This window comes from Cyprinodon variegatus, unplaced genomic scaffold, assembly GCF_000732505.1.
Source record: "Cyprinodon variegatus isolate N-32 unplaced genomic scaffold, C_variegatus-1.0 Scaffold314, whole genome shotgun sequence".
NCBI classification, from domain to species: domain Eukaryota; kingdom Metazoa; phylum Chordata; class Actinopteri; order Cyprinodontiformes; family Cyprinodontidae; genus Cyprinodon; species Cyprinodon variegatus.
Genome location: NW_015150767.1, coordinates 137,562 through 163,514, shown reverse-complemented (window position 1 = coordinate 163,514; position 25,953 = coordinate 137,562). Strand labels below are relative to the sequence as shown.

Here is a 25,953-nt window from a genome sequence, read left to right as displayed (position 1 = left end):
AACTTGAGTTTCTTTTTTATTTTTTATTGCAGTTTCCATTATCTTTGTAATTACAATTGGATAATTAATGGAAACATAGCTATTGACATCTACCAGGACTTTTTAATAAAAAATAGCTCTAGCTTTTAGCTGGAAAACAGAAAACTGGGTCATATGGACTTTAACTTTTCTTTTTCTTAATGTTTCATCTATGAATCATAGTTTATGTTTTTAGGTGATCATTTTATTTTTTTAATGATTATCTTATTTATAATTATCCATTTGTAATCTATTAATTGACCTACATTCATTAATCATTTAATTACCTTTGTGCCATTGCAATGTACTTTTGTGTACTTTCTGTGTAATATAGAGAGAACTTTGTTTCATTATTTCTGCGGGTAAAGAAGACATTCTCCGAATGGAAAAGTTTTTGAAAAAACTATATGAACGTAATACAGAAATTAAACTTTGAAAAACTTGCAAATAAAACAAAGCAGCTCAAGAGCAGCTTTGAGGTTTACATAGATTCACGTATTTCAATTTTTTTTTTAGATTTTTAAAAATCTCATTCTTTTCAAGTTGCATTTTCTTCAATTCTCAGGGGCGAGTCTTCCTTTGAACTGAGAAGCAAAGATGCATTTTTATTCATCTCTGTGGACGTTACCAATGTTTCTATTTGCTGAGTGCTTGAATGGGGCTTAAAGAGAAAAGAATCTGATCTGGGAAACACGATTTGACAAGAATGCAACTTGTACAACTAAAAAAAAAAGCTAAGCAACATAAAATATGTAAAAAATATAAAGTTTGAATATTAAAATTAGAAAAAAATATTAAATGAAATCTAAATATGAGTTTGTTGCTTGCAACAATAAGAGAACAAAAGTCATTCCATACACGTAGAGGACTTGGTACTGAAATGGCCACTCACTAACCCCAGACTCTAAACCATGTAGAGAGATTGTGGCCATAGAAATCTCTCCCTGTATGATCCCACCTGGTAAAACGATTTAAAAAAAAATCCACCAAATGTATCACTGGATGTGGAATAAGCAACAAGTTTCTTATCTTAGTCAAAAACCTAGAAAGTAATAAAAAATATACACTTTATTGTAAAATACTCCTGTAGAGTCACTGATTATAAAATCTGTAAATGCTTACATGATGTCTGGTAAAAAAAAATCTAATATTCAAATAAAATTAATATATCAAAGATCCATTAATAATGTTTTTCCATAATCAAAAAATAGATACATTTCAAGTGAAAAATTTGAAAGCAGACGTCTGGGTAAAAGAAAAAAAAAAGGCAGGAGGCACATGTGCAGTTTAGCTAGGTCAGCTTTGTTATTGAAGCGCAGGGCTGCTAGGTTGGATCACCTAGAGGTTAAACGTGAGATCGACGCTCTCGCCGGGTTTAATGCTGACCAGCTTAGTCTGTCGCTGTGAATCTGGCAAACTGGCAGTGATAGCGTACGTTCCAGGTGACACCTCAATGTAAAAGTCTTCACCCGTCGCAGAGACAGAGGCCTGTGGAAAGGGAAACCAAACAGAAAGGATTTTTCTTTTATCCAAACAACATACACAGTAATGTAGTTTTAAGCTGTTTGTCACAGTAGGAAATTCAAACCCCTTTTTTCCCAATTTCATTAAAGGGAAACGCATTTTTTTTTTACATTTGGCCCTTGATTTTACGTTATTACATCATGTTCTACTCACCCACGTTAGCTTTGTGTCATTTGGAGCTGTTCAGAAGATATTCCATTAGGTTATAACCAAGTAACGTCTTCCTATTGGCGAACGACTTGAAGGCACAAACTAAACAGTTCTTAATTTATTCTTTATGGTACGCCAGCATTCATAACATGTAGGCGAATCACTGTCCTCCAGACAACCGCGGTTATATTTTTTTATGTTTATATCTTTAAAAAACGAAGCGTCGCGTGTATGACGTCATCCGCATGCGCCGGCTACCATTCCTTCATCCTGTCCGCTGAACTGCTACTAGTTTTACTCACATGCCTGGTGATGTCTAGTGCTACTACCACAGATGATCTCGCTCTCCAAATGGAATTGAACGATTCAGATTAGCTAGTCAAATGAATAAAAGGGGTAGCACGTAGCCGCCTGTGGCCCGGGCTGCTTGTCACAACTCCAGTCTGGCGCGCGGATGATATAACGTAAAATCAAGGGTCCAATGTAAAAAAGCCTCTAAAGCTTAAAAAAAAAGAAAAACAAAACAAAGCAGAATAACATGAAAAGGTTTTGATCACAGCTGAGTCTCACACTTTTCCTTCTCGGCAGTGCAGATGTTGGCCCAGCTCCTGGTCGTGTGTGGAACCTGGAAATGTGGTTCTTTTCAGCATCGCTGGGCTCGGTGCAGCTGCCAGACTCATAAAACCTCTGCATTGAAAACAAGAAAAAAAAGACAATGTTTGGTCCTGTGTGTGTCTGGCTGAAGGTCTACAGTCTCCCAGCTGTATTAACTTGTTCACATCTTATATTACACCTAAAAGTGAGGACAAACATGACACAGTGCATGTCATATGGAGTGTATTTTGTTCAATTATTGTTGCAAGCACAGATGTTTTGTAAATGGAAAAAAATCCAATCAAGAAATTACACTCTGTTGAATATTTTATGTTTTGGTTTTTCCTAAATTCAGTTTTATTTCCAAATTTATTTTCTCAAATTACTTTTTTTCTCATTTCTTTTGCAGTTTTTTTTTTAGTTTCATATGTATTTATTTATTTTTCTTCAGATTTCTGTTTTCGAGGCTGAGTTTTACATATTGCATCCTTTTCAAACTGTATATTACAGATCACATTCCCTTCACTTCTGGGGGCGGGCCTCCCTCTGAAGGAGAAGTGAAGATCCAACGCTATTGGTCTGCATGGATGCTGGTAAAATCACTTTTAGTGGTCAAGAGCAAGCGATTGTAGTGGGCTTGAAATAAAAAAATGTGATCTTGAAAACGGAACTTGATAAGATAAATGCATTTGGTAAAATTCAATCTGATAAACAGAAATTTGAAAAAAAAAAAAATAAATAAAAAACAAAGATCTGTGAAAAAAAATCTGTGAAATAAAATTAAAAAAATGTAACAAAAATAATCTGAAATCACATTTGAGGAAACAGAAAAGTTACTCTCACAACCATTTTCCAAAGTTTTATGTCTGTATTACATTTTTTTTTTCTTTCCATCTATAAAAGAGTCTATATTTGTGAAGCAGCGATAAAACAGCTGGTTTTCAAATTTGCTAAAATCTTTCATTTCCTCCTTTATCGTATTTTGTCTGGCTTCCATTTATGCCTATCAGTTACAGAGGCTACAATGTTCAAATGTTAAAGGTTTAGTGGAGGATTTTCGTTAATTTTTGAAAAGACCCAACTTCTCCACTTAAGAAACAAATGCTCATGCACAACTCTGTACCCACTCCTGAGAGCTAACGCCTATTAAACGTATGCGAGAGCGTGCACAAGCCCATTTCTCCTCTTTTATGCTCTGCTTAAAAGTTGCAGTTTGCATCGACTATACAAGCTTACTTACCAAAAGAAGATTTGCAATTTTTCCACTACGTCAGACTCACCACCAATAAGTGAAAATGGGAATGAGCAAGTAGGACGGCCTTACGTAAACATAACACCAGAATGATTGACAATTAGGAGGACCACTTCTTTTGATGATCCACCCGGAAAAAGAACTTCCTCCACTATACCTTTAATGTTTAAAACATCAATTTCCTTCCAAGTCACTGTTATTCACTATTTTATATTGTATATCCATACAATCACAATATATTTAATATTGTTGATCGAAATATTTAATTGATCAATAATATTTTTTGCAAGGCAAAGTAAGCTTGGACTGTTTAGGATCTTCCCCAACCTTGCAATGAAAGCTCGTCTTTGCCATGAAGTCTGCAATAGTTGTAAAGGCATCATGAAGGTCATGTTTTCTCTGGAGGGGAAAATAAAGTAGGAGTTTATTTGTCAAAGAAAAATATGATCTGACCAGTGGATGGACAAAAAAATAAAAAATAGGTAAGAATGTTTGCACCTTTGCAGCTACAAAATCATCTTCAGATGAGGGGGTCTGGGATGCAGCCGTGCTTGTCCAGTCGACGCTGCGCCTGGAGGCTCGTTCCAACACTTCCAAGCCCAGTCTGCCCGAGCGCCGCAGGGAAGAATCCAGCCAGGCTTGCCTTGCCATTAACAAGTTATTGTTACCTAAAAGACAACAGCAGGGGGGGTTAGGTACGACGGAGTATTAGTACGACGGAGTATTAGGGCCACACATGAAGAGAAAAAATATTTTTGCCATGACGAGATTATACTCGATATGTCGACTTTAAAGTCGTCATGTCGACTTTAAACTCGCCATTTCGAGAATAAAGTTGAAATGTCTTGTTGAGTTTAATCTCGACGTGTCAACTTTAAACTCGCCATTTCGAGAATAAAGTTGAAATGTCTTGTTGAGTTTAATCTCGACGTGTCGTATTTAAACTCGCCCTGTCGACTTTAAACTCGCCATTTCGAGAATTAAGTTGATATATCGTGGTAGTTAGGGGTTACCTTTACTGAGCTGATCATGTTTTTTTTTTTCTATTCCTTTTCATTACAACATGGCTCCAAAAGATTGGTGAAGATCTTTCATAATGAAAATCTGGCCATTCCAGTCTGCCACACAAACCAGCCTCTCTGGGTTTTTGCATTTTCCCTAAAAATCAATGCCGTTTTCCTCAAATAACGGGTCAAAGATTTGCAAGGCAGACCTATGGAATTTACACAGCAAAAAATGATTGATGTCTTTATTTTTTTTTTTTTGTAATACCTTCTTGTATTTTCCCCTCGTCTGGAGCAGGTCAGTAAGACAATCCTCCAATAAAATAAGAGGATTTGCGTTTTAAATAACAAACAAACCAAAAAACACTGTTATTAAAAGTGCATCATTTCAATTTTCTTATTTTAAGGGCAAAAATACCAATTTCACTGGCCAAGTTGTATATACCTGCTATAGCATAAATATAGCATTTTTGCTTATCTCTGAGATCCACTTTTAAAAGTGTTTTGTTTATTTTTATAATTTTTTGTAAAAGTGTTTTTTAAAATGTAAATTTCTTTTCTGAAATAATAATTTGCTTTGGAACTTGTAAAAGTTTTTTAGATTTTGTAAATGTTGGTTTTCACCTCCCGGCCACCTTAGGTAAACTCTTCTGACTAGGGAGTTTGAGCTGAAGGTGCATACTGATGAAAAACGACACACCACCACAAAGGTTATAACTTTGCTCTATGTGATGTTCACAGAGGAGTTTGCTTCTTAAAGCTTGCCATTGAAGCAGATCTTTGGCTTAAAATATTTAGAACAAATGTTCAAGCTAAATAAACTGGCCATAATGAGCTGGTTTCTAGGGGAAAAGCCAAATCTGATGCCAGTTTTAAGGAATTTAGAGAAAAATATGGTAGCCCCTTTTCACCAAATAAAGTATAAAAATGTAAGGTAAATGATACATTATAATGATGAGATATAAAGTCATAATTTTGACTTTCAAAGTAGGATTTACATGATACCTATGTTCCCAATTGGATTTCAATACAAAGGAAAATATTCAATAATGAATACCCTTTTTGAAACTATAGAGATAAAAAAAAAGCCAAATAATAAAGGCATAAAAAATATAGCCATTTACATAAGCAAATCAGCTTTTTCAATCTCTACTTTCATTAGTTAAATTATCAGCCAAATAAATGCAAAATAACACAAATATAACATAATTTGGCAATTTTTTAAGTGAGGGATTAATCTTTTGTGAAAATTATCTTGAAATCTAACGTAATTAATGCAAAAATATACAAATGACACTTGCAATTAGTATCAATGAAGGCAAAATTAGTAGTTATTTTATACAGATACAGCATTTGAGTATCATGACAATGAAAGTCAACATTATGACTGAGTATCTCATAATTAGGACATACCATTATTTTTTTTACTTTCAAATGGGGCTTCCATAGAGGTTTGATCTCGCAGCTTTAAGGCAACCCGTTCATCAGAGCTCCAGCTAAGAAGTTTCACCTGCACGCGCTGCTGTTTTCTACAGTGTCGTCATGACAACCCCCTGCTGCTGGGCCACGTAATGAAGCACCTCCATTAATAAAACCTTCAGAAAGCACCGAGAATAAGCAGAGCTACTTACATTTTCCTCAACTGTCATTTCAGCGCATACTTTCTGTTCAAACGACATGACAGGAAATTCGGCTCCTTTAAACCCAACCCCTTTCCGGAAGCAAAGGTGTTACGTCACTACACTGATCAAGGAGGCCTGGTTTCCATCAAATAAGACTGTTCATATTTAAATATAGCATGTACATGCTTTTGAAAAGGTTTTTTATTTTAGAAAAATTTTAAAATTACAACAGTTCAGATTAACATTTGATAAAAACCACCTCCTGGATGTAAGCACATGATTGACATATTTACCATTGCAGGGAAATACTTAGGGACTTCCAATGCAGTGTTGATTAAAGAATATAACTTTTTGTGGACATTTTCAGTTTTAGATTATTTCAATGCACCTTTTAATTGAACCTAGAAATAATTTAATGGATTTTGCTTCCTGTCTGTTGAATTCAAAACTGTCCTACCATTCATCATTCATATAATTGGTCCAACAGCGACCTAGAAAACAGCCAGGCCTATTCCAGCTTGAATTTATTCCAGAGCTCACTGTAGTGTTGTCACTATACTAAAATGCAATACTCTATACCCTAAAATATATTTGATATTGTGGGAACCCCCCTCTTCAATATGAAAGGTATGAAAAAACTCCCCTTATCTAATCTGAAAATGGCTTTTTCTCAACATCAACCCAGATTCTAATAGTTAAATAAGTTAGCAAATGAACAAAAGGATCCAAATATTAACACTTGGCAATACTTTATTCTTTTAATATGTGACTAATCTAGACATAATAGTAAAAACAATGTATTAAGTATCGACAGCCAAATTAATAATGTATCTGGATACAGCTTTTGAGTATCAATACTTTTCAGGGTAGCGATAATTTCAACCCCCCCCCCCGCTCTAAAGTGACCGAATGAAAGAGAAGACAACAGGTTCCATTTACATAGTTTATTTTTCCAAAACAAGTAGAAAGGAACATTATGCCATCAGCACACAGGCTCCACCCACTTCCTTGATCTTCTCCTCGGCCTTCCGGCTGAAGAATTTTGCCTTGACGATTACGGGCTGCTTGGGCAGTTTGCCTTTTCCCAGAACTTTGTAATAACCCTGTGGAGGAGAAGGGGAGAGAAAAAATTTTTAACACTGAGGAAAAACTGCTTTCTGGCTCATTTAATTGGGCAGATATAGAAACATTACTTCTGAATACTACAAATTTTAGTGGGGGTAAAACAATATTTCCAAACATCCTCCAAGAGCTTTAAATAGCTAAAATCAGAGGATTTAATCAATGGCAGCCAGAGTCCATTCAACTGTCCAAAGAGCTCGCTCACTTCATCACAACTTTCAAATTTACAGGAATATATTTGATCTCCTCTTAGATGCAACAGGTACAAACTTATCTAAAAATATACACAACCTCACCTTAAAACCATTTTTTTTTTTTAGAACTGAAGTTATTAAAATGTCTCTGCCTCATTCCACTTCCTGTACCAAGTCCTGCACTCAAAACTAGGGCTGCAACTAACTATTATTTCACAAATTGACTTATCTGTTGATTATGTTTTTTTTTTCAATTAATCAATAATTGGATATCCAAAAAAACCTTAAAGATTATTTTTTTAAATTAAATTAAATCAGGTGAAACTAAAACATCTCCCATTGAGGTCTGGATAAGAGCATATTAAAAGTTTTTTTAAAATCTTAAATGCAAAAATGTTTACCTTTTTTTTTTTACAATTTTGAAAAAAATTACTGCTCTAAGTGGGTTTTTGTCAGCTAAAGGCATGTTTTACAGCCTCTATACTCCAGTTAACAATTAAATTAGATCATTATTTCAATAATCGATTAATCACGATTATTAATCCGATAAATTGTTTCAGAGCTACAACAAACCGTTTCAACTGGATTTAAAAACAGTTTGATAACACGGCTGTCGTATTCTAACCTGCGGATTTTAAAGGTTGACGAATGTAATTATTTTTAAAATGGATTTTTGTTTGCTAGAAAGAAATGACAAAGATAAACACCTTAGTCTAAACAAAATAGAAACCTTAATAATATTGAACTTTATCTCACACTGGAGAAATTCACTCTCTGCATTTAACCCATCCCCTTGCGGAGCAGTGGGCTGCCTTTGTGCAGCGCCCAGGGAGCAGAGTGGGAGTTAAGGGTCTTGCTTAGGGACCCAGTGTGTGGTCACTGTGGAAGTGGGGCTTGAACTCAGAACTCCTGGAGGCCAAGCACAACGTCCTAACCCCTAGGCCACCACTCCCCACGATTTAAAATTTACGATTGGATAGTAAACGGAGGGAGGGTAAATTCCAACACTTTAGAGAATCTGAAGCCATGGCTTCTAAATGGGGGACTGTATGTATAAACTGTATTTATTGGCTAATGCAAGGGAAAAAAAAGACCAATATCAGACAAAAACATTGGCTGATTTATCAATCTACAGCTAAGGCAAATACCCTGCTTACAAACCCTTTAGCCTCACTGTGCTGTAGCACTTTTGCAATGAAAAATAAATAAATTATAATGCTTCTGCGGTATAAACGACCCATGTTTAAAAACTAAATCCCCCACAAACAATTTACATAAGTTCCAGATATACCCACTTCTTGATGAACAAATAGGAATTTAAGAACAAAAACTTCCCAGTTGATCTGGCCTTTAAGTAACAATGAGAGAACCTAAACTCAGTACTCACAGCGCGCACAGCATCGATGACAGGCGCTGGGCCATCGGGCTTCTTGGCATAGTTGAGCCTGGTCTGCTCGCTCACCAGCGTCCACAGTTTGTCCAGGTTGATGGTGGGGCAATAGGATGTATTCCTTTTCAAGTGGTAATGTCTCATTCCCACCTTCCCAAAGTAGCCCGGATGGCTGAGGAAACATTTAGATCAAAGTTAGCACCCAAATCGAGGAGCCTTTATATTCCTTTGCACAGGGCTTAAGAGCATTAATAGTTTAGAGCAACCCAAGGTGTTTTATATCAAACAACCCAAAAACAAAAACGCTCTACAATACATGAAAACAAATATTACAGGATGCCTTCTGAGTCTCTAGGTCACTCTAAAGCACGAGTCTCCGGCCCTGGTGCTCAAAATCTACTGTCCAGCAGATTTTAGATGCTTCCCCCTTCAACACAGCCAATTCAAATGACTGAATTACCCCCTTATTCCATCAAGTTTGTAAACAGCCTTGTAACAAGTCATTTTGATTCAGCTATGCAGGGATGCATCTAAAACCCACAGGACATTAGATTTTATTGACCAGGGTAACACACCCCTGCTCTACAGGTTATATGAATCAAATAAAGTGGTTAACAGTGTCAATGTTTAGAATTGATGGATTGAGAACATTTCAAGGTTCCATCACACTGAACCAATAATTTAAAGTCCTCTGAATAACATGATTGAGATTTTTTTTCTTGCTCAATAGCCAGGACCTCCAACCCAGGTCCTCTAGATCTACTGTCCTGATGGCTGTTGTTGCATCCCTGCTGTTTTTGGAAAATTTAGATTTCTCTTTCATATATTTATCCTATTCACTCACTATGAAAGTTTTCACTCAGTCCGTTTCACCTGTAAGACCACACAATTTTCTGCGTGACGATGTTTGTAGACAAGATTCACCAAAGCTTCTTCCCAAAACAAGCCAGATTTTTCTCAAGGTTGATTCATAACATGTTAAAGTTTACCAAAGTGTCTGTAATTTGTTTTGACTCTAACTACTTTCCATTCTTGTAAGTAAGGGGGGGACACACGTTGCTCAGGCAGAACAGGGCTGAATGCTGTGCCATTAGGGCTGTATGATGATGTTCTCTCTTTGCGAAGATTTGATAAAGTGCTGACTGAGTGAAATCCATCGATCTGTTTATTTAACTAGGGCGAATAGTTGAACACTTTCTCCCCCACTACATATACAGCAGGAGTGCTCAAGTCCAGTCCACAAGAGCCACCATCCTGTAACTTTTAGATGCATCTCTTCCTTCTCCAAAACACCTCAATTGAAAGGCTCAATCCCCTCATTTAGCCCTGCAGAGGCACGGTAACGAGCCATTCATTTGATTCAGGTTTGTTAAAATGGGGTGCATCAAATTTACAGGATAGTAGCTCTTGAGGACTGGACTTCAGCACCCCTGGCATACAACACTGTACAACCTGTCCACATCCTCCCAGCCAGTCTTCTAGCTGACCAGAAAACAAATTCAGCTTTTTTTTACTTAACGTAAAAGAACACTAAGTGAAGCTACAAGGAGAAAGTCAGTCAAGCAGCAATCTGCAGGCTCTCCTAGAGCACAAAGCCTGTTCAAACAAATCAACTATAGTTACGCTATAGAAAGCAGATGAAATGTATTGTGCATACAGATAATCTCACATCCTTACTATTTATCGAAGTTGATTCTGTGGTGATGCATACCACCAGCATTACCACGACCTCCAGGATGCTTCCTGTGTTTTCCTGTGGAGAGAGACATTCTGCTGTTATGAACAACTCTACACAATCCTTAAATCTTCACTTAATAAACAAAGGATGCTCACCAACACGACCATGTCCATGGCTCACGTGTCCACGGAGCTTCCTGGTTTTGGAATTCTTGGTGGGCTGTCAGGAACAGTATGATGGTTAACATTTACAGCAGTTATCTCTTCACCAAACGTCTATCTACCAGAGCAGACTAGATACGCTTGTTTGAATGACAGCCTATCTGAACAGTTCTAACGCATTCATGGAACTCATCACAGGATGCAGGTCTTTACGCATGCCAGGAGCTACGAGCTAGGTAGCTAACAACATCACTCACTAGCCGATGGCTTATTTCTGTTAGTATGACAAAAGGTACAGCTAAATTTACTACCAGAAGGGCTGTAAATATAATTACAAAAGTACGTGTATGTATATTTAGTGCGGGTTTTATGTACGCTAGCACAGAAAAAGCTGTTGACCAGTAAAAGTGCCTCGGCCCAGCGAAAGCCGGGTTAGCCCATTGCAAACTCCTATCAACTATTAAAAACCTACCAAACCATGAAAATAACACCCAGGAAAGGTAAATGATAGATGGGTGTATGTTTAGATACAGTAAATGTTGTATAATTTGTGATAACAAACAAGGATTGGGACAGATTATATATAAAGTCTCTAGCCAGGGAATGCATTGTTGCACCTACCATCTTGGAGGTTGGCTGAAAGAGGAACGGGATTTGGAAACAACGCGGTTTTGTGCGAGATTTGACCACCGACAAAGTTAGGTTTGAAAACCACAGCGACACCTAGCGTTCCATGGCTGACCAACACCCCTAACACGGTGTTTTCAGAGAAAAGTACCTCTGAGAAACTGGTTGAAAAAAGGATCTATACAGGCAGGCCTCATGTTTTAAATTTTCTCATGCTTATTTAAAACAGAGTTTTTTCATACATCCGTATTTTGATGGATGTTTTTAACAAAGTATATTCTCAAGGATAAATAACTAAAGTCTTTTATATAAACTCTTGAGACAAATAACATTACAATAACATTAAAAACCTAACACAGAGCTTAGGACTAAGAATAGAATAGCCCTAATTCAACCTTACCTGGGAAAATTATCTTATTGTCATCAATTTTAAATAATATAACGTACACAAAAATATACAATTTAGCATAGCTAAATTATAAGCAATTCAACAGTTTTGCACTAGTTTACGATAAATACACATCCAGTGAAACATTTCATTTCTGTTGCTGTGACCCAGAAGAACTTTACCTGAAATAACTGGAAGTAATCATTTTTTTCCTGACTTAAGCATTCTCTGACTTTCTGATATAAAATTTTTTCCCCCACTCTTTTTCACAATGTTCCTTCAATTTAGCAGACCTGTAGATACATTCTGGGTGTTCCCTGGGCCTTTGCAGCACAAAGACTGCTTCAGGCATATTACTGTACATTTTGGCATTGCATTTGGCATATTTGACCTGAGATGGATTATTTTGTGGATGTTGGACAGATGGCTTCATATTTGACTCTACAACAGAGGTTTTCAACTGGGGGTCCGCAACCCCTAGGAGGTCGCAAAACTTTTGGTTGATTAGACTGTTTTTTATATTCCCCCTGCAATTTTTTTCCACTAACTGAAATGTTAAATCCACATTAACATGAATTCAACATATTGTAGTAAACAGATAAATGGAGGCAGAAGATGTCTTTCAGTCATCAATGCACACATTCAGCGACACACAGGAGCTCTTTCACGCTGGGCACAGTTTCATTCACAACACCTGTCCCATCAACCAGGAATCAGAATCAGAAATACTTTAATAATCCCAGGGAGAAATTACTTTCGTTACATGACTCCATACGTAATAGATTGACTATAGGACCAGTTTGATATAACACAATTTCATACAATATATATAATTAGGGGGTCCTTGCTACATCTCACCATCAGTTTGGGGGTCCTTGGCCTGGAAAACCTTGAAGACTCCTGCTCTAGAATATACCTAGTTCTCCATCACTTGTCCTGTAACTGCAAAATAAGCTTCAACGATCATCCTTCCTTCTAAGACTATACTTGCTAGAGTGCTCAGGAAATTAGGTTTGCTTTGTTTCTTTTTTATTTCTGTGGTCAGTCATATTCTGAAACAATGTGATACCTAAACTAGTTGCAGATCGCATTTTGATGCAGCTTTGCAAACTATTATCATTTACAAGCTAACTTAGGTCTGACTTAGTTTTTAGATTTTTTTGGTCCCTAGCTGGTTAAAAGTGTTGCGCTGATGCCATTTCTGGGCCCAATAAGATACCCCATATCCGGCTGTGCAGCATTGGCTGATACCATACCATACCGTACCGTACCGTACCGTCTGTTTGAAATTGATGTGTGTATATATATGAAGAACTCCATATTACTTGAATGTAAAATAATTGCCATCATGGCTTTGCCAAGCTGCTGCCTACCTTTGTGAAGCAGGAAAAAGACGATTATAAGTGAATCCAGTAGAACTTTTCATTGCCTACCTGGAATGGGTGACAATTGAATAAACTTCTGATTCTCAAAATGGTATCAGTGCCCTATTTGAAAGTACTCGTAAATACTGTATCACCATTTTTGTACAGTATCGGGGCCCTGCCCGATACTGGTATTGGTATCGGTGCAACACTATTGTTTAGCCTTACAATACATTTGCATGAATGCTGCATCTGCAGACTGATATTAAATAAATGGAATAGTTTAACTGACCCTTGCTGCAAACACTTTCTAATTGTGTCAAACTGTGACTTTCTGCATGAGCAAACCGCTTGCTCTGATAACGCCTGAGTAATAGCAACAGCTCCACTCAGAGAGTCTTGGAGCTGATTTACATAAAGGTCTGTTATTCAAAGTCTGAGCTACCTTTACAGGGTGTAACATCTCATTGGTCAGAAAAATACAGAGAGGTGAGTTCTGGCCCACAAATCCTCCGACTGCCACATCAGCTACATCAGCTCTCATCATAGGAGGAACACGGCATCATCAGTGTGGTAAGATGTTTGCTTTAAATCTATTTAGATACTTGCTTGGAGGCCCAAATGTTTCCTAATTTTGTTTGCAAAGCAATTTGTAGAAACTAAAAGTGAATTTGTCATGAAAAGAACTGCAGTTTTGTTTAATGAGGATTTTATATGACTAATGTATGAATAAAGAAAAAAATAAAACCAAAAAAATACAAAATGTGAGATAGAATCAGAAGAAAATGACACCAAGGAAAGTCAGTACAGTCTGAGAAAACTTAGATGTTAACACTGGGGAAGCATATTTCCTTAACAGATGGTAAATCCTTCCTCGGCACCAGTGAATGTTAAGTAATATAGCCTGATATAGGAAGGAACATTTTATAGGATTAATCATTCATCAAATGGACATTTGGCAAGAAAAAAAAAAATAGATAAGAATTTGTGAATTTTAATTAAAAAAGGGCAATCAAAAGTTTTTTGACAGTAATTAGACTATTTTCTCCAATTCTGTGTCTTTTCAACTATGTCTTATACTTTCTTATAATTCCTTTCTTATAATTATTCATAGGATTGTTTTATTATGGAAGCATATTGCATTCACCTATTTTTTTTGAATTAATGAGATTATTTTTACAAAAATAAATAAAAACGTTCTCTTTCTGAACTAATGCTGCTGTGATTTTACAGTAGATCATCATAGTAGACAATAGTATTTTTGACAGATTTTTAAGCAAGAGGCACCTTTTATTCAGAAAAGCTTCAGCACGTTCGGTTTGTTGAGTTTAATGAGGGTTTAATTGGGATTGAGACTCCAGGAAAATCTCTTATATTCTCTTATATTTACATGCGATGCCGATCAGTTTGTCGACTTTGCGTAGACGCCTGCCCACTGGATGCTACTCATGGCACAGTTGATTCCCCCTTTTCTTAATATAACTGTCAATATAAAGATATTGAGAGGTGTCTGATTTTCTAAATCTAACATAATAATGTAAATGTATTTAGGATTTATATTTGTTACTTGTTGTTTATCCAGATACAAGTAACATCAGATATTTAATTTGTGATCAGAATATGAAACAACCTTAAATCAGAAATTCACGAGTATGATTTTATGAGGATGATCCACAAAAATTTCGAGTAATAATTTCAAACCTACAACTACAAATCATACATTTACGCGTAGAAATCACAAATTGACAATTGCAAATTATAACTACAGATCACAAATCTATGAAAACAAATCACTGTAAGAGGGTGAATCATAAATGTACAGGTATGGAACCAAAATGAAAGAGTAGAAATATAAAATTTAGGGAAAAGTCAGCATTGAGAAACACAGGTGAAGCACTCCTTTTCAATTTTTCAAAGCTCTATTGGTGTTCCTCAGTCCACCTCACACTGATGTTCTGTCCTGGTCTTTGCTTTTGAGTCCAATGAGTTGGTGAAGGGGTTCCCACAGCTTGCAACAACAATAGAAACTTGCAAACCCAAGGAAGGACCTCAGGTCAGCTGTAGTGGGCTGCTTGCTGCCAGCTGCCCACGGCTTCGATTTTAGCTGGATCAGTTATAACACCTTTGTTTGAAATGATATGGCCTAAGTTTTTAACTTCTGGCTGAAGAAAAAAGCTCTTTTTCATTTCGTCTTGAGGGCCTCCTTCTTCAAAACCATCCCCAGACGCTTGAAAAGCTGCTCATAAGTGGAAGAAAACAACTCTATCACTGTGGTACGGGAGCAATGACCGACTCAATGACTGTACGTCAGAGGAAAAAGCACTGCATCAGTCTTTGAAATGTAGCAGGCACATTAGAAAGCCTAAATGGCATTCTGTTCCAGTCCAATATACCAAATGGGTACACATTTAGTGTATTTAGCCATTTAGTGACAATCTGCTTCTGTACCTGGTTGTAGCCGCTTGGCAAGTCTAAGGTAGAGAAAAAGGTGAAGAATTTAGAAGGGGTCTTTGAGTTTACACGTCATTTTAGGTACTGAGGAGTAATTGATCCACTGACCTAAGAGAACGAAGCGGTACATAGGGATGTAGGATATCAGTGACACATGGTGGGACGAGACCATTTAAAGACTGAAAACTAAATAAAAGGATTTTTAAATGAATCCTAAAATTAACCGACAGCCAGTGAAGTGAACTTAAAACTAGGAAGATATGTTCAAACTTATGTGTCCCAGTTAAAAGTCATGCAGAAGCATTTTGAACTGTCTGTAAACGAGGAATTAACCCTTTATAGGTCAAGTTACAGTTTTTGATGCTGCTACATAACTGGACATCTTATTTTGGCATTTGATCAATTAAATGAACCCTTGAATGATATATTACCTACTGCAAATTAAGTTGGAAAAAAGTTAACAATTCAAGAAAAAAGATAAAAAGCTAATTGAAAAGTTAAAAAGTCAAGTTGAAAAAGTTAAAAAGCCTAGTTAACAATTCTATTTAGTTTCAGTAGACGTTCCCTCTCTGGAGCAGGTACAGGGTTGTACATGTGCATTTTTTTCTAAAGTGGAGACATGGCCTAAGTTTCTTTTCAAGAATTCGCGAAAATACACCACTATACCTTTGTATTCAATTACATATATTGACTGATGTTTACAAATATGTTTACGTAAACAATTGTTTTCAATGGTTTTTAACATTACTTTTTGTGGTCTCCACGAACATTTCTTTCCCAGTTAAATGTGTTCAAGCCTCTGTCCTATAAAAAAAAAAAAAAGCATCTTAAAGATGTTTGACGCAAACACTCACCGGTTGTGACTCTTGGTGAAGAGAGCAGAAGTATCAAGGGGCTAATGCTGACTCAGGCTTCCAACCAATCAGATCTCATGTGATCCCCCCCCCCCCAATGCTGGACACATGGAACAGCTCCATCCTTCTCCTAGTTTCCTTGCAGACATTCACTCGTAGACGTGTTCTCCTGGATATCTGAAGCTGTTTTGGATGTTTTTGGTTCAGACTAAGGTGAAGTTAATTATGTTTTGATTAGTCCTTTACTAGATGATACGCTTCTGTGAATAGCTGTTTTATACATGGCACCTTTCTGTGGTGTTGTCTCTTTTTGGTTTGTGTAAACCTTTACAGAAAAGATCCACTGATGTGCTTTTATAAAAATATTTCCTGCTGTTATCCTCATTATGTTATTATTATTTTTTTTTTTAACCTTTTTTACAGTCAAACACTGAGCTCACAGGGGGATTTCAAACCTGCAGCTGCTCTTCTGCTTCATCTGTTTATTTAACCCAAGGGGTCCAGATTTCCTGGCTATGGCAGGCCTGACAAAGAGACACCATGGCAACTTTCCCCAGAGGAGAGCCGCCCTGTTGCCACAGGGAGTCAGGTGCAGAGTGCAACTAGTGCAGGAGGCACTGACACCAGAGATGGGTCGGTATCCAGGAGCAGCGGGGGAGCAGGATGAAGAGCCGGTCCCAGCGGTGGAAAAAGTAACGCACAACTTTACTGTTTAGATTTAAAATGGTAATCTAGTGATCAGCTAATTAATGCCATGAGTTAAGTGATATTAACACAACAGAAATGGAGACATGGTGTTAACTCTGAGCATTTGTTTAAATAAATAGCTCACCATTTCTGGATCGTGTCTCTTGGAGAACGAGGCCGATTGGTCCAGGACAGAAAAGAGAGCAGCTTCTACAGGGAAACTGGAATCTCAGGCTGATAAAAGTGTCAAAGCTTTACTGAAGAGATTAAGGTAAGAAAGGAAAGTTTGATATTTTAGAAAATGTGGCTGTTTCTGTGCTTAAAGGAGCCAAATGTCACAGATGGTTTCACAATATATTAAGTAACTACCAAAAGTCAGATGACTGGGACTGTAGTCATTAATTCCCTTTATTTATTATTTACTTGGCCTTTTGCATCAGTGACTCAAGATTTGAATTGAACTTAACCCATTCGCATGATAAAATGTACCCAAAATCTAAAGTTTAAAACATTATTTAAAAAGTGCGCTTTCCTTTCGCTCACCCCATATTAAGTAATGCAGACCACCTCACTCTGTGCACTGCAGCACAAAAACTATAAAACATGACAAAAAAATGTTCCCAAAATGAATTTTTTCATCGATAGATTATTTTCAAAGTACTTAAAACTAAATGAAAGGGAACATGCAAAACATGCAATATCAAAACAACAGATGCAGAAGAAACAACTTACAGCTTTGTCTGAACCAAAGTTGCAGAAAGATCATATTTTGGTTTTTATAATGATGCTGATATAAATACAGATTTAAAAGACAAACACATTTTCATTTACTTAGGTTTAACATTTCTCTCAATTTTGTCTTAATATAAACAAACTTGAAAGGACTTAAATGTAAAATATCAGACCTGAGTTCACCTTGACTGGAGACTCGGCTTGACTTGACCTTCTTTACATGTGACTTGACTAGGGACCTTCCTAACAGTCTGCCTCCACCTCTGGTTGCTACTTATTTTTAAGAGTCAATTTTTGATTTCTTGATTATTACAATCATTAAGTATCTGAGTAAAATTTCTGGCTACTCTACCAATAAGTTTGGAGAACAAAATAAAAACTCACCAGAGACCTGCAGAGTTTATGTTGAGGCAGGTTTTCTTGTTTCTATACAAGCTTCATTGTTTCAATGTTAACTTCTATCTGATACAGTCACTGCAGGTCCTTGCGCTTTTCCTGAGACATTAGCATTACCTTCTCTAAGTTGTTTTTAGAAGGTTTATTTAAAAAAATCAACATTTGATTTGAAATTGTGCAACTGAGGGGATTTAATCGCGTTTGCTCAACTAATACTGATTTAAATAATAAGAAAAAAATGTAGTTTTCTAAATTTTTCTTAAAATAAGTGCATTTTTTTCTTAAATTGAGAAGGAAAGGGAGATAATTTGCCAATGGAACAAGACAATTTACATTTGAAATAAGAAAAAACAATTGCATGATTTCAAGTGCATATCATCTAATCATTTTATTTTAAAAGTAAAAATACTCATTCCATTGGCACATCATCTTATTTACCTGCTCAGATTAAGGGTAGTATAGTTGATTTAAGACATTTTTACTCATTTCTAGATCGATTTTGCAATGAATCTACTCTTTTACCTAAAATTTGAAGTTTGAAAAATTATGATCAACATTTTAGAAATTGTAGGATATAATGATATGTTATTTTTACTTGAATTGTTTCTCAGTTATTACTTTTACTTGAGTAAATAAAAAACATGGCTACTAGTTTAGCCCTCAGGTGTGCCTGGAAATGGTTTGCTTGTATGTGTCTCTGTGTTGCACAGTGATTCTCAAAGACAGCTGGAGCAAAGAACCAACCCCACCATGACCCCGAGGGTCAGGCGGTAATGGTCGGTTGGTTGGATGGATTGTTTTTCAAATTATCTGCAGGAAAATACTTTTTGACTCTTTGATGTATTTTTATTCAACCTCCCCTGAGCCAATTTGCACTACCACAATTTTCTGCAGAAGAGGGTGAATTATTACTGTACAGTGCCAAACAAAATGTTGTTTAGCAGCATCTCTTGTTAACAACTTAGATATGGCATATTTGTTATTTTATAAATAATCTGCATTGATATTAGTGCAAACAACTGTGCAGTAGTCCTTTAATTAAACTGGAAGGTATTAGGTTGTTTGTGTGTGTGTGTGCAGTTGCGTTCCTACACTGAGTTTATTTCAGAGACATGGGAGCAAGTCTGCTGTAGTTTCAATTTCATTTCAGTTTATTTATATAATGCCAATTCACAACACGTGTCATCTCAAGGCACTTTACAGTTCACCAAATCATCCAGTCAAATTGATTCAAAGTTTTCTGTATAAGCAAAACTAGTTGATTGCATCGCCTCATTGACTCCAATGCAATCCCTCACACTAAGCATGCTTGTAGCGACAGTGGAGAGGAAAAACTCCCTTTTAACAGGAAGAAACCTCCAACATTGATTAGGCCATTCTAACACAGGAATGTGCTCTGCTCTAAACTAACCCATGGAAGCCCTCACTGTGTATTTATGTCTTTTACTGCAAGGCAAACTTTTGCCTTTAGTATTTTATAAGTTTTTACTTGATATATATATATATATATATATATATATTGAACATTATTAGAAATGTCTTTGGGTTTATTATTAATGTAATTGACACTAAAATGAAAAAGGGGAAAGAAAGGAGTGGAAAAAGTTTTTCGAGAAAGAAGGAGATAGAAGTAGAGGCAAGAAAGCATAGTGATAAAAAAGTCAACACCCTTAAAGTCTGCCTGTGGAAAGAAAAAAAAACTCAACAGAAAAACCACAATATTAGACATCAAATTATTCTATTATTCTTTATAAGAATATTCCATAGAGGGTGTGGGGGCCCACAGTCCCGCCCCCAAATTATGAAAAAGAAACAAAGAAAGGAGTTCCTGCCCCTTCTAATCGACTGCCTTCTCCCTCCATCTCTCCAATTACCAACAAACCTAGTGCTATAGAAGAGAAATATACTCACACCATGATGCTACCACAGATATATTTCACAGTGGGGGTTCCACCGCATCAGGTTGGGTCCTTCAGATGAGATGGAAGTCCAATTTTTCTTAGGTTGTGGTTTTGCCATGCTCTTAATACTTTTTGGATGATAGATTTGCTTTTTTCAGTCTTCATAACGCACTAATTTTTTATTTTCTTCCTAAAACCTTAGGAAGCTAAAAGAATCTTAGGGAAAGTTTTGGATGTAGTTGTGGAGAAAGAAAAACAGAGCTTTAAACAAAATAATAATGTACCATTTCACGGGTGTGCATTACTTTTTGGTAGTCCAAAGAAAATGCATTGAGGAATGACAAGATGTGATTCCATAAAAGTAAAAAAAAAAACCCACTGGACTTTGTTTTCCAAGTTTGAAGACATTTCGCTTCCCATCCAGGACGGTTTCTCAATTCAAAATGTCTGAAGTAGCATTTAATTTCAGGTTTATAGGGTGGCATAAACAACAGCCTTGTTATGGCTTAGAAAACATGCGAGTGGTTGAATTTGAATTGAAAAAAATTTCCTGGATGGGAAGCGAAACATCTTCAGATTTGGAAAGCAAAGTCCAGTGGTTTGTTTTTGTAACTTTTTAAAAACCTTTTTCGGAATGACTACGAACTGAATGAGTGAGAATCGTCACCAGCATGAAAAAAATGTGAAAGCAGAAGGAAATGGTGTGAATATCTTAATAATGAGCTGGTGCAAAAACAGCCAAAGCAGTCCTGTAAAGAGTAGGTGTGTATGCAGGACAAGGAATGGATGTTATTATTATTATGTACAGGCACTGTTACCAGCAATACGGCACTGTTTGGATATTAGTTTTGACTTTGCATAAGAGAAAGTGGCACAACCTGCACCTCACAATGGAAAACAGCAGGTTGCAGAGAACGTCTGTCTCTGTTTGTAGCAGTAAGCAGTAGTTAATGTGAGGAAAAAGAACTTATGTTTGTGGTTTTTGAAAATACAAACTGTAATTATTGGTACAAAGGTGTTTTATTTCTACCTAAATTTTGCCTTTTTGTTTTTCTTTCTATTTCCATATCCAATACTCTTTAATTTCTCTCATTTATCCTCTTGGTATATTGATGTTTTAGAGGCTCTGTTACTGAAAAGCTTTAGGTTGTCTGAAACACTGCAGCATGAGTTTCTGAAAATAACTAGATGAGTTTTTGATTTGCCGAGGTCATAAAAAGTCTCACACCTTTGAGTTATTCTACCAGGATTCACCCCGAGGCCCAGAGGATTCTGGGTGATTCATCCATTGCTGTTGTGAGCCTGGAGCGTCTGAACTTCCAGTGTGTCACGTCGTCATCTCTGCAGCCTGTGGTGTCTCTGGTTCGACTGCCTCTCCAAGAAGACATTGTTTCTCTGAGCTGTCCTCTGCAGGTACACAAACTAGACATTTTATACAAAAGACAAAGATAAGGATGATTTGAAAATGAGAAGAATTTCTGAATATGTCCTACTGTTTCCTGACAGAATGGATTCAGTTTAAGTCAGGAAGACATTTTGGAAATTGATGATTTATCACCTAAGTATGGAGCAGCAGAGTCAGAAGATGAGTGTCAGGCAGAAACCAGCTCGACATCCTGGACCGAACCCTACTGTCCTGAAAGCTCCTCATACGGAGAACCAGAGCAAGACTCAGGCTTTGACTGTGAATCCAACCCAGACCAGCCATACATCCTTCTGGATTCCGGATCTGATGATGAAAAAAGCGATTCAGAAACCTTTTACCTGGATCCAGATGCAGAGCAGGCCGTGGTGATCAAGGTGGACCAGGAAGAAGAGGCGAATCTGGAGCTGTGTCTGGAGCTGGAAGAGGAAGCTGATATAAAATCTGAAGCTGATGTTTGTGAAATGGAGCAGGGTGAAGATCAAAGCGCTGATCTCTGCAGCGTAGCCAAACAGGAGGCTGAATCTGGAGCTGAACAGATAGAGAGTGAAGATTTTTGTGCCGTTTGCATGAATGGAGGAGATCTGCTCTGCTGTGACCGCTGCCCTAAAGTCTACCATCTGGCTTGTCATATACCTTCTCTAAGCAGCTTCCCAACGTAAGCATTGCAGGAACACACAGAAGTTAATCAGATGTAACATCCCTCAGGACATAATCACGTTTTCAGGATGTTTAAAGGGTTTTCGTCCATGAGCACCTTTCAGACCAAACTAAGATTAAACCAAAAAGGTCTCTCTATGATTTGAATTTTGTTTCATTATTGTTGCTAGCAAAAAACATGTTTTTTTAAATGGCAACAGGAACAAAAACGTTCTGTGTATGGACAGCTAAACCTTATTTTCAAATGACGTTTTTCAGATCACATTCTCTTTACTTCCAGAGGCGGGCTTTCCTCTGCAATGAGGAGTATAGACTAATTTCTATCTGTCTGCATCGATCTTAACAACATTGAAATGGTTAATGTGCACAGCAAGAGGGAGTGTTTGTGGTGGGCTTCAAGTTAAAAAAATGTGATCTGTGAGATGTGATTTGAAAAGATTGCAATTCAATTATTATTAAATCTGAAAAAGAAAAAAAAAAGAAAATCTATAAAAAGTATTTTTGAAAAATGTAAATATGACAATATAAAATTTGAAAAATAAATTGTGGTAAAAAAAGAAAGAAAAGAAAATCTGTGAAAACAGCAAAGTTACTCTCAAAACAATAAAAAAGTGCAATTTTTCAAAATTCAATTTACAAAATGTGTTCTTTGCTTGCAACAATAATGGGACAAAATTAATTTCTCTGCAGGATCCCTGATATATCTTTTGTGGCGGCGTAACTATTTTATTTGCTAGAATGAAAAAATTCCCAAACAGTTTATTAGGATTAATTTGTGGTAGAAGGCAGCAGGGACGGCTGTTATTCAATAAGTTGTGGCCAGGTGCACCTGCATGATGTAATAATCAGAGAATTTGACTGTTTACTATGCATACTGGTCACATTCCAATAACTATAGTTTACTCATGGCCACATCTGTCTGGGGTTGCTTCAATAAGGCTAGTTCATTCTAAAGTGGCTATAGAGTACATCTGTTCCTTTCACTGCCCTATATGCAACTATGGGGATCTTTTAATGAAACTAAGCCAAAAAGACACATTTTATATATCTAGGATTCAAATTGTTAGGTTGATTAGATTGCTGCACCATGCTGAAGTTATTGGATGGCATGATGTGCTGCTGGGTGGTACTCCTCTCCCACCTGTACCCATACTAGGGGTGTATCAGCATTGATCCATCATGATACATCTATCAAATGATTAACAATATAATTATATTAATGCAGAATGTAAATAAAGATCCAGATCCACAATAGTTATATAGATAAATACCCATGTAGATACCCATGTTAAGCCCTTGTGCAATAACCCTGTATCATAATAATAATCATAATAAAAAAAAAAGATTACATTTAGAAACTGGAGTTCTTTGGTCAGCATTTCCTACCAAACATCATTTATTCAGAATGAATTGCAGTGTAAGCAACATGATGACATCTATGTCATAATATTTTATTTACATTTATAAAAACGAAACAATTACAGTATTTTTTACTGACTTTACATTTACCTTACATTTAAAATGTATATTTCTCAAATAAAATCTATTGTTACAACTAGTCGTGGATCCCTTAAAGTGAAGCTAGATACGTAAACAAAACTTCTGGTGAAGGTTAAAGTATTCGACTGAAGTCCTTAATGTCAGGTAAAAAGGTGCAGTTTCTACGCTGCACTTAAGTACAAAAGACACATTAGGTTTTGTTTTAAACAATACAAGATAACCTAAAACTATTTAATAAAACATTCTATGCACAAGGACATGTTCAATTTTCATCTAAAGAGAACATAATAATGATTTGGTGTTGTTTTGTTCTAAATGAAAATTTCAGTTAGTGGGGTATAGATTGACTTTTTTTGGGCTCTGGTGTTTGAGTAAAAGTAAAAAATATGCAGAAAAAAAAATTAAGTAAAGTACTTATGTTTTTAAAAAAGATACATAAATATAACAAAGTATTTATAGTTAGGCACTTCACACCTCTGTAAAAAAAAAAAAAAAAAAAAAAAAAAAAGGCACATAAGGAAAAGCATTGTGATTGCTTAAAATTCCAAATAAAATTACATTTTATTTTAAATTTTCCAGATTTCCTGTGATTGATCCACATTTGCATCTTGGAGATCTTATAAGTTTTATAGTCACTTATAGTCACCCTATTTGACATCATTTAGATGTATATGCCACTAAGTCACCCGGGTTGCATACAATGTTTTTATGACAAATGGCGGCCTCCTTCTGGCGTAGTACCGGTATTTGTTATTTTTCTCATTTAAGCTTTGTTCTGCTTAATTTGGTAGTAAATATAGTATTCCTGTGTATATCTGCCATAATAACATAATGTGATGCAGATTATGTCACTAGTTATGTATATAAGTGGTCAGCATATCAAAGCAATGGAGGCCAGCGAGTGAGGAACTCCCATTGTCCAGGATCAAGGATAAAAAGATGCAAGAAGATGCTTGATTAAAAGTGGGATATAAGTGAGAGTTGTGTTGGGAAACACGCTAAAACTGGAGCTTAAGCTCTGGAAGCAATAGGATGTAACTGTGAAGTTGAAAGACATGTCCTTGCTAATAGTGCTACTGGTGTTAGCAATGCTTTTAAGCCATATCCTACATTTGATCACCACGGTGTTGCACCGTGGGGTTGGGGTTCTATTTAGGCTCAAAAAGGATGATCAAAACACTGTCAGGACCAACACTTTGAGTATACAGCCTGATTTTAAAATAATCAACTGTGTTTTGTTCTATTTGGTATTGGAATATAGGATGATTATGCACCTTTAAGGCTTTTTTTGGTATCTTGATATGTTGTGAAAGTGACAATACTCATAAATCTGTGATTCCTAAACCTAAAGCAATGTAATTGTCTGCAATAGTCTGAAAAAACATGTGATTTTTATGTTTTTCTTAAATGTTTTATTTCTATGTTCACTTTGTAAATCGTCAGAGGTGACTGGGTGTGTACGCTGTGTAGAACCGACACAGATCCTGTGGAGAGCATCCAGTCCTGTGGGGGAGTCAAAGTGCCTTACACCCTCTCCGACCAGGACCAGAGGGTAGGTTTTTATAAACAGTCAGTTGTCTGGTATGTTAATTAACAAACTGCTGAAGTGAAATCTGATCTGACTTACAAGTAAATCTTTAAATTTCATTTTCTAACAATATTCCTCTTACTTTGTTTCTCCTTGCAGAGATGTGAGAAGCTATCTCTTCTGCTGTACTGTCACACACTCAGCGTTCCATTCCACGAACCAGTCAGTCCACTGGTCAGTCCTGGTCAGATTTACTGAAAGAAATCTGCAGCTTTACAGCTTGAAAAATGAAACACACCACCAAAACACTACTGCACAAGATGAATCTAATGGCATACAATACTTTGTGTATTATATACAAAGTAATGAAGGATTTAAAACTGCAGGACGCCTACAACACAAAGTAATAAGTACAACTTTTAATTCTGCAAAACCACATAGCAGAATCTACTCTGGTTTGCTCAACTGAATATAGCTAAACCAAAATTTATCAGCGAACTGAAGAAGTCAGACTTGTTTCAGAAGGAAAATATTATTTTAACATTTTCAAAGCTGCATCGTAATGAATCACAAAAAGTATGAAATGACTTGATGAGGCCAAAGAAGCTGTTTGATCATTTAATGAAGTGGTTGCTAAACAACAACTAGGGGTGTCGTGAGAAGATTTTCGTAATCATTGGGATCCCTGAGGTATGTATATATATATATATATATATATATATATATATATATA

General features: G+C 36.4%; 3 protein-coding genes across 5 annotated transcripts in view; 1 reads left to right on the top strand and 2 right to left on the bottom strand.

Moving 5' to 3' along the window:
• Positions 1–48: 48 nt before the first annotated feature.
• akip1 (A-kinase interacting protein 1) lies at positions 49–6,240 on the bottom strand. Of its 2 annotated transcripts, none has more exons than XM_015384495.1 (5): positions 6,174–6,240; positions 4,037–4,206; positions 3,866–3,937; positions 2,263–2,379; positions 49–1,506 (listed from the first exon to the last, which is right to left on the bottom strand). In XM_015384495.1, the coding sequence occupies exons 2-5, from the start codon at positions 4,187–4,189 to the stop codon at positions 1,357–1,359; spliced, it is 492 nt and encodes a 163-aa protein (XP_015239981.1). In that variant the 5' UTR covers positions 4,190–4,206; positions 6,174–6,240; the 3' UTR covers positions 49–1,356. The 2 variants fall into 2 exon arrangements, with proteins under 2 accessions (XP_015239981.1, XP_015239979.1); XM_015384493.1 differs by lacking the exon at positions 6,174–6,240 and adding an exon at positions 5,956–6,149.
• Positions 6,241–7,093: 853 nt separating this feature from the next.
• rpl27a (ribosomal protein L27a) lies at positions 7,094–11,390 on the bottom strand. Its single transcript, XM_015384524.1, has 5 exons — positions 11,331–11,390; positions 10,704–10,767; positions 10,548–10,623; positions 8,868–9,042; positions 7,094–7,267 (listed from the first exon to the last, which is right to left on the bottom strand). Exons 1-5 carry the CDS (start codon positions 11,331–11,333, stop codon positions 7,139–7,141), a joined length of 447 nt encoding a protein of 148 aa, XP_015240010.1. The 5' UTR covers positions 11,334–11,390; the 3' UTR covers positions 7,094–7,138.
• LOC107090896 (E3 ubiquitin-protein ligase TRIM33-like) overlaps positions 10,776–25,953 on the top strand; it is a 17,397-nt gene continuing 2,219 nt past the window's right edge. The window contains exons 1-9 of one of the 2 annotated variants that reach the window (XM_015384522.1): positions 10,776–10,945; positions 13,564–13,661; positions 16,511–16,606; positions 16,817–17,085; positions 17,221–17,351; positions 21,357–21,522; positions 21,616–22,190; positions 25,136–25,244; positions 25,380–25,454. In XM_015384522.1, the coding sequence (XP_015240008.1) occupies positions 16,909–17,085; positions 17,221–17,351; positions 21,357–21,522; positions 21,616–22,190; positions 25,136–25,244; positions 25,380–25,454 (1,233 nt within the window). In that variant the 5' untranslated portion in view covers positions 10,776–10,945; positions 13,564–13,661; positions 16,511–16,606; positions 16,817–16,908. Of the gene's footprint in view, positions 10,946–13,563; positions 13,662–16,510; positions 16,607–16,816; positions 17,120–17,220; positions 17,352–21,356; positions 21,523–21,615; positions 22,191–25,135; positions 25,245–25,379; positions 25,455–25,953 lie in introns of those variants that run through there. The other variant, XM_015384523.1, reaches the window with a different exon arrangement.

What these genes read in the sequence shown, in the direction of transcription:
- akip1 (XM_015384493.1), bottom strand. Translation starts at nt 5,989, where the DNA reads ATGGAAGCCCCATTTGAAAGTAAAAAAAATAATG. An exon ending in AGACGAGCTTTCATTGCAAG is followed by an intron (nt 2,380 to 3,865) that starts GTTGGGGAAGAT and finishes TTTTCAATGCAG; the next exon opens with AGGTTTTATGAGTCTGGCAG. An exon ending in CACTGCCGAGAAGGAAAAGT is followed by an intron (nt 1,507 to 2,262) that starts GTGAGACTCAGC and finishes CCCTTTCCACAG; the next exon opens with GCCTCTGTCTCTGCGACGGG.
- rpl27a (XM_015384524.1), bottom strand. An exon ending in CCATGGACATGGTCGTGTTG is followed by an intron (nt 10,624 to 10,703) that starts GTGAGCATCCTT and finishes CTCTCTCCACAG; the next exon opens with GAAAACACAGGAAGCATCCT. An exon ending in TCATCGATGCTGTGCGCGCT is followed by an intron (nt 7,268 to 8,867) that starts GTGAGTACTGAG and finishes TCTCCTCCACAG; the next exon opens with GGTTATTACAAAGTTCTGGG.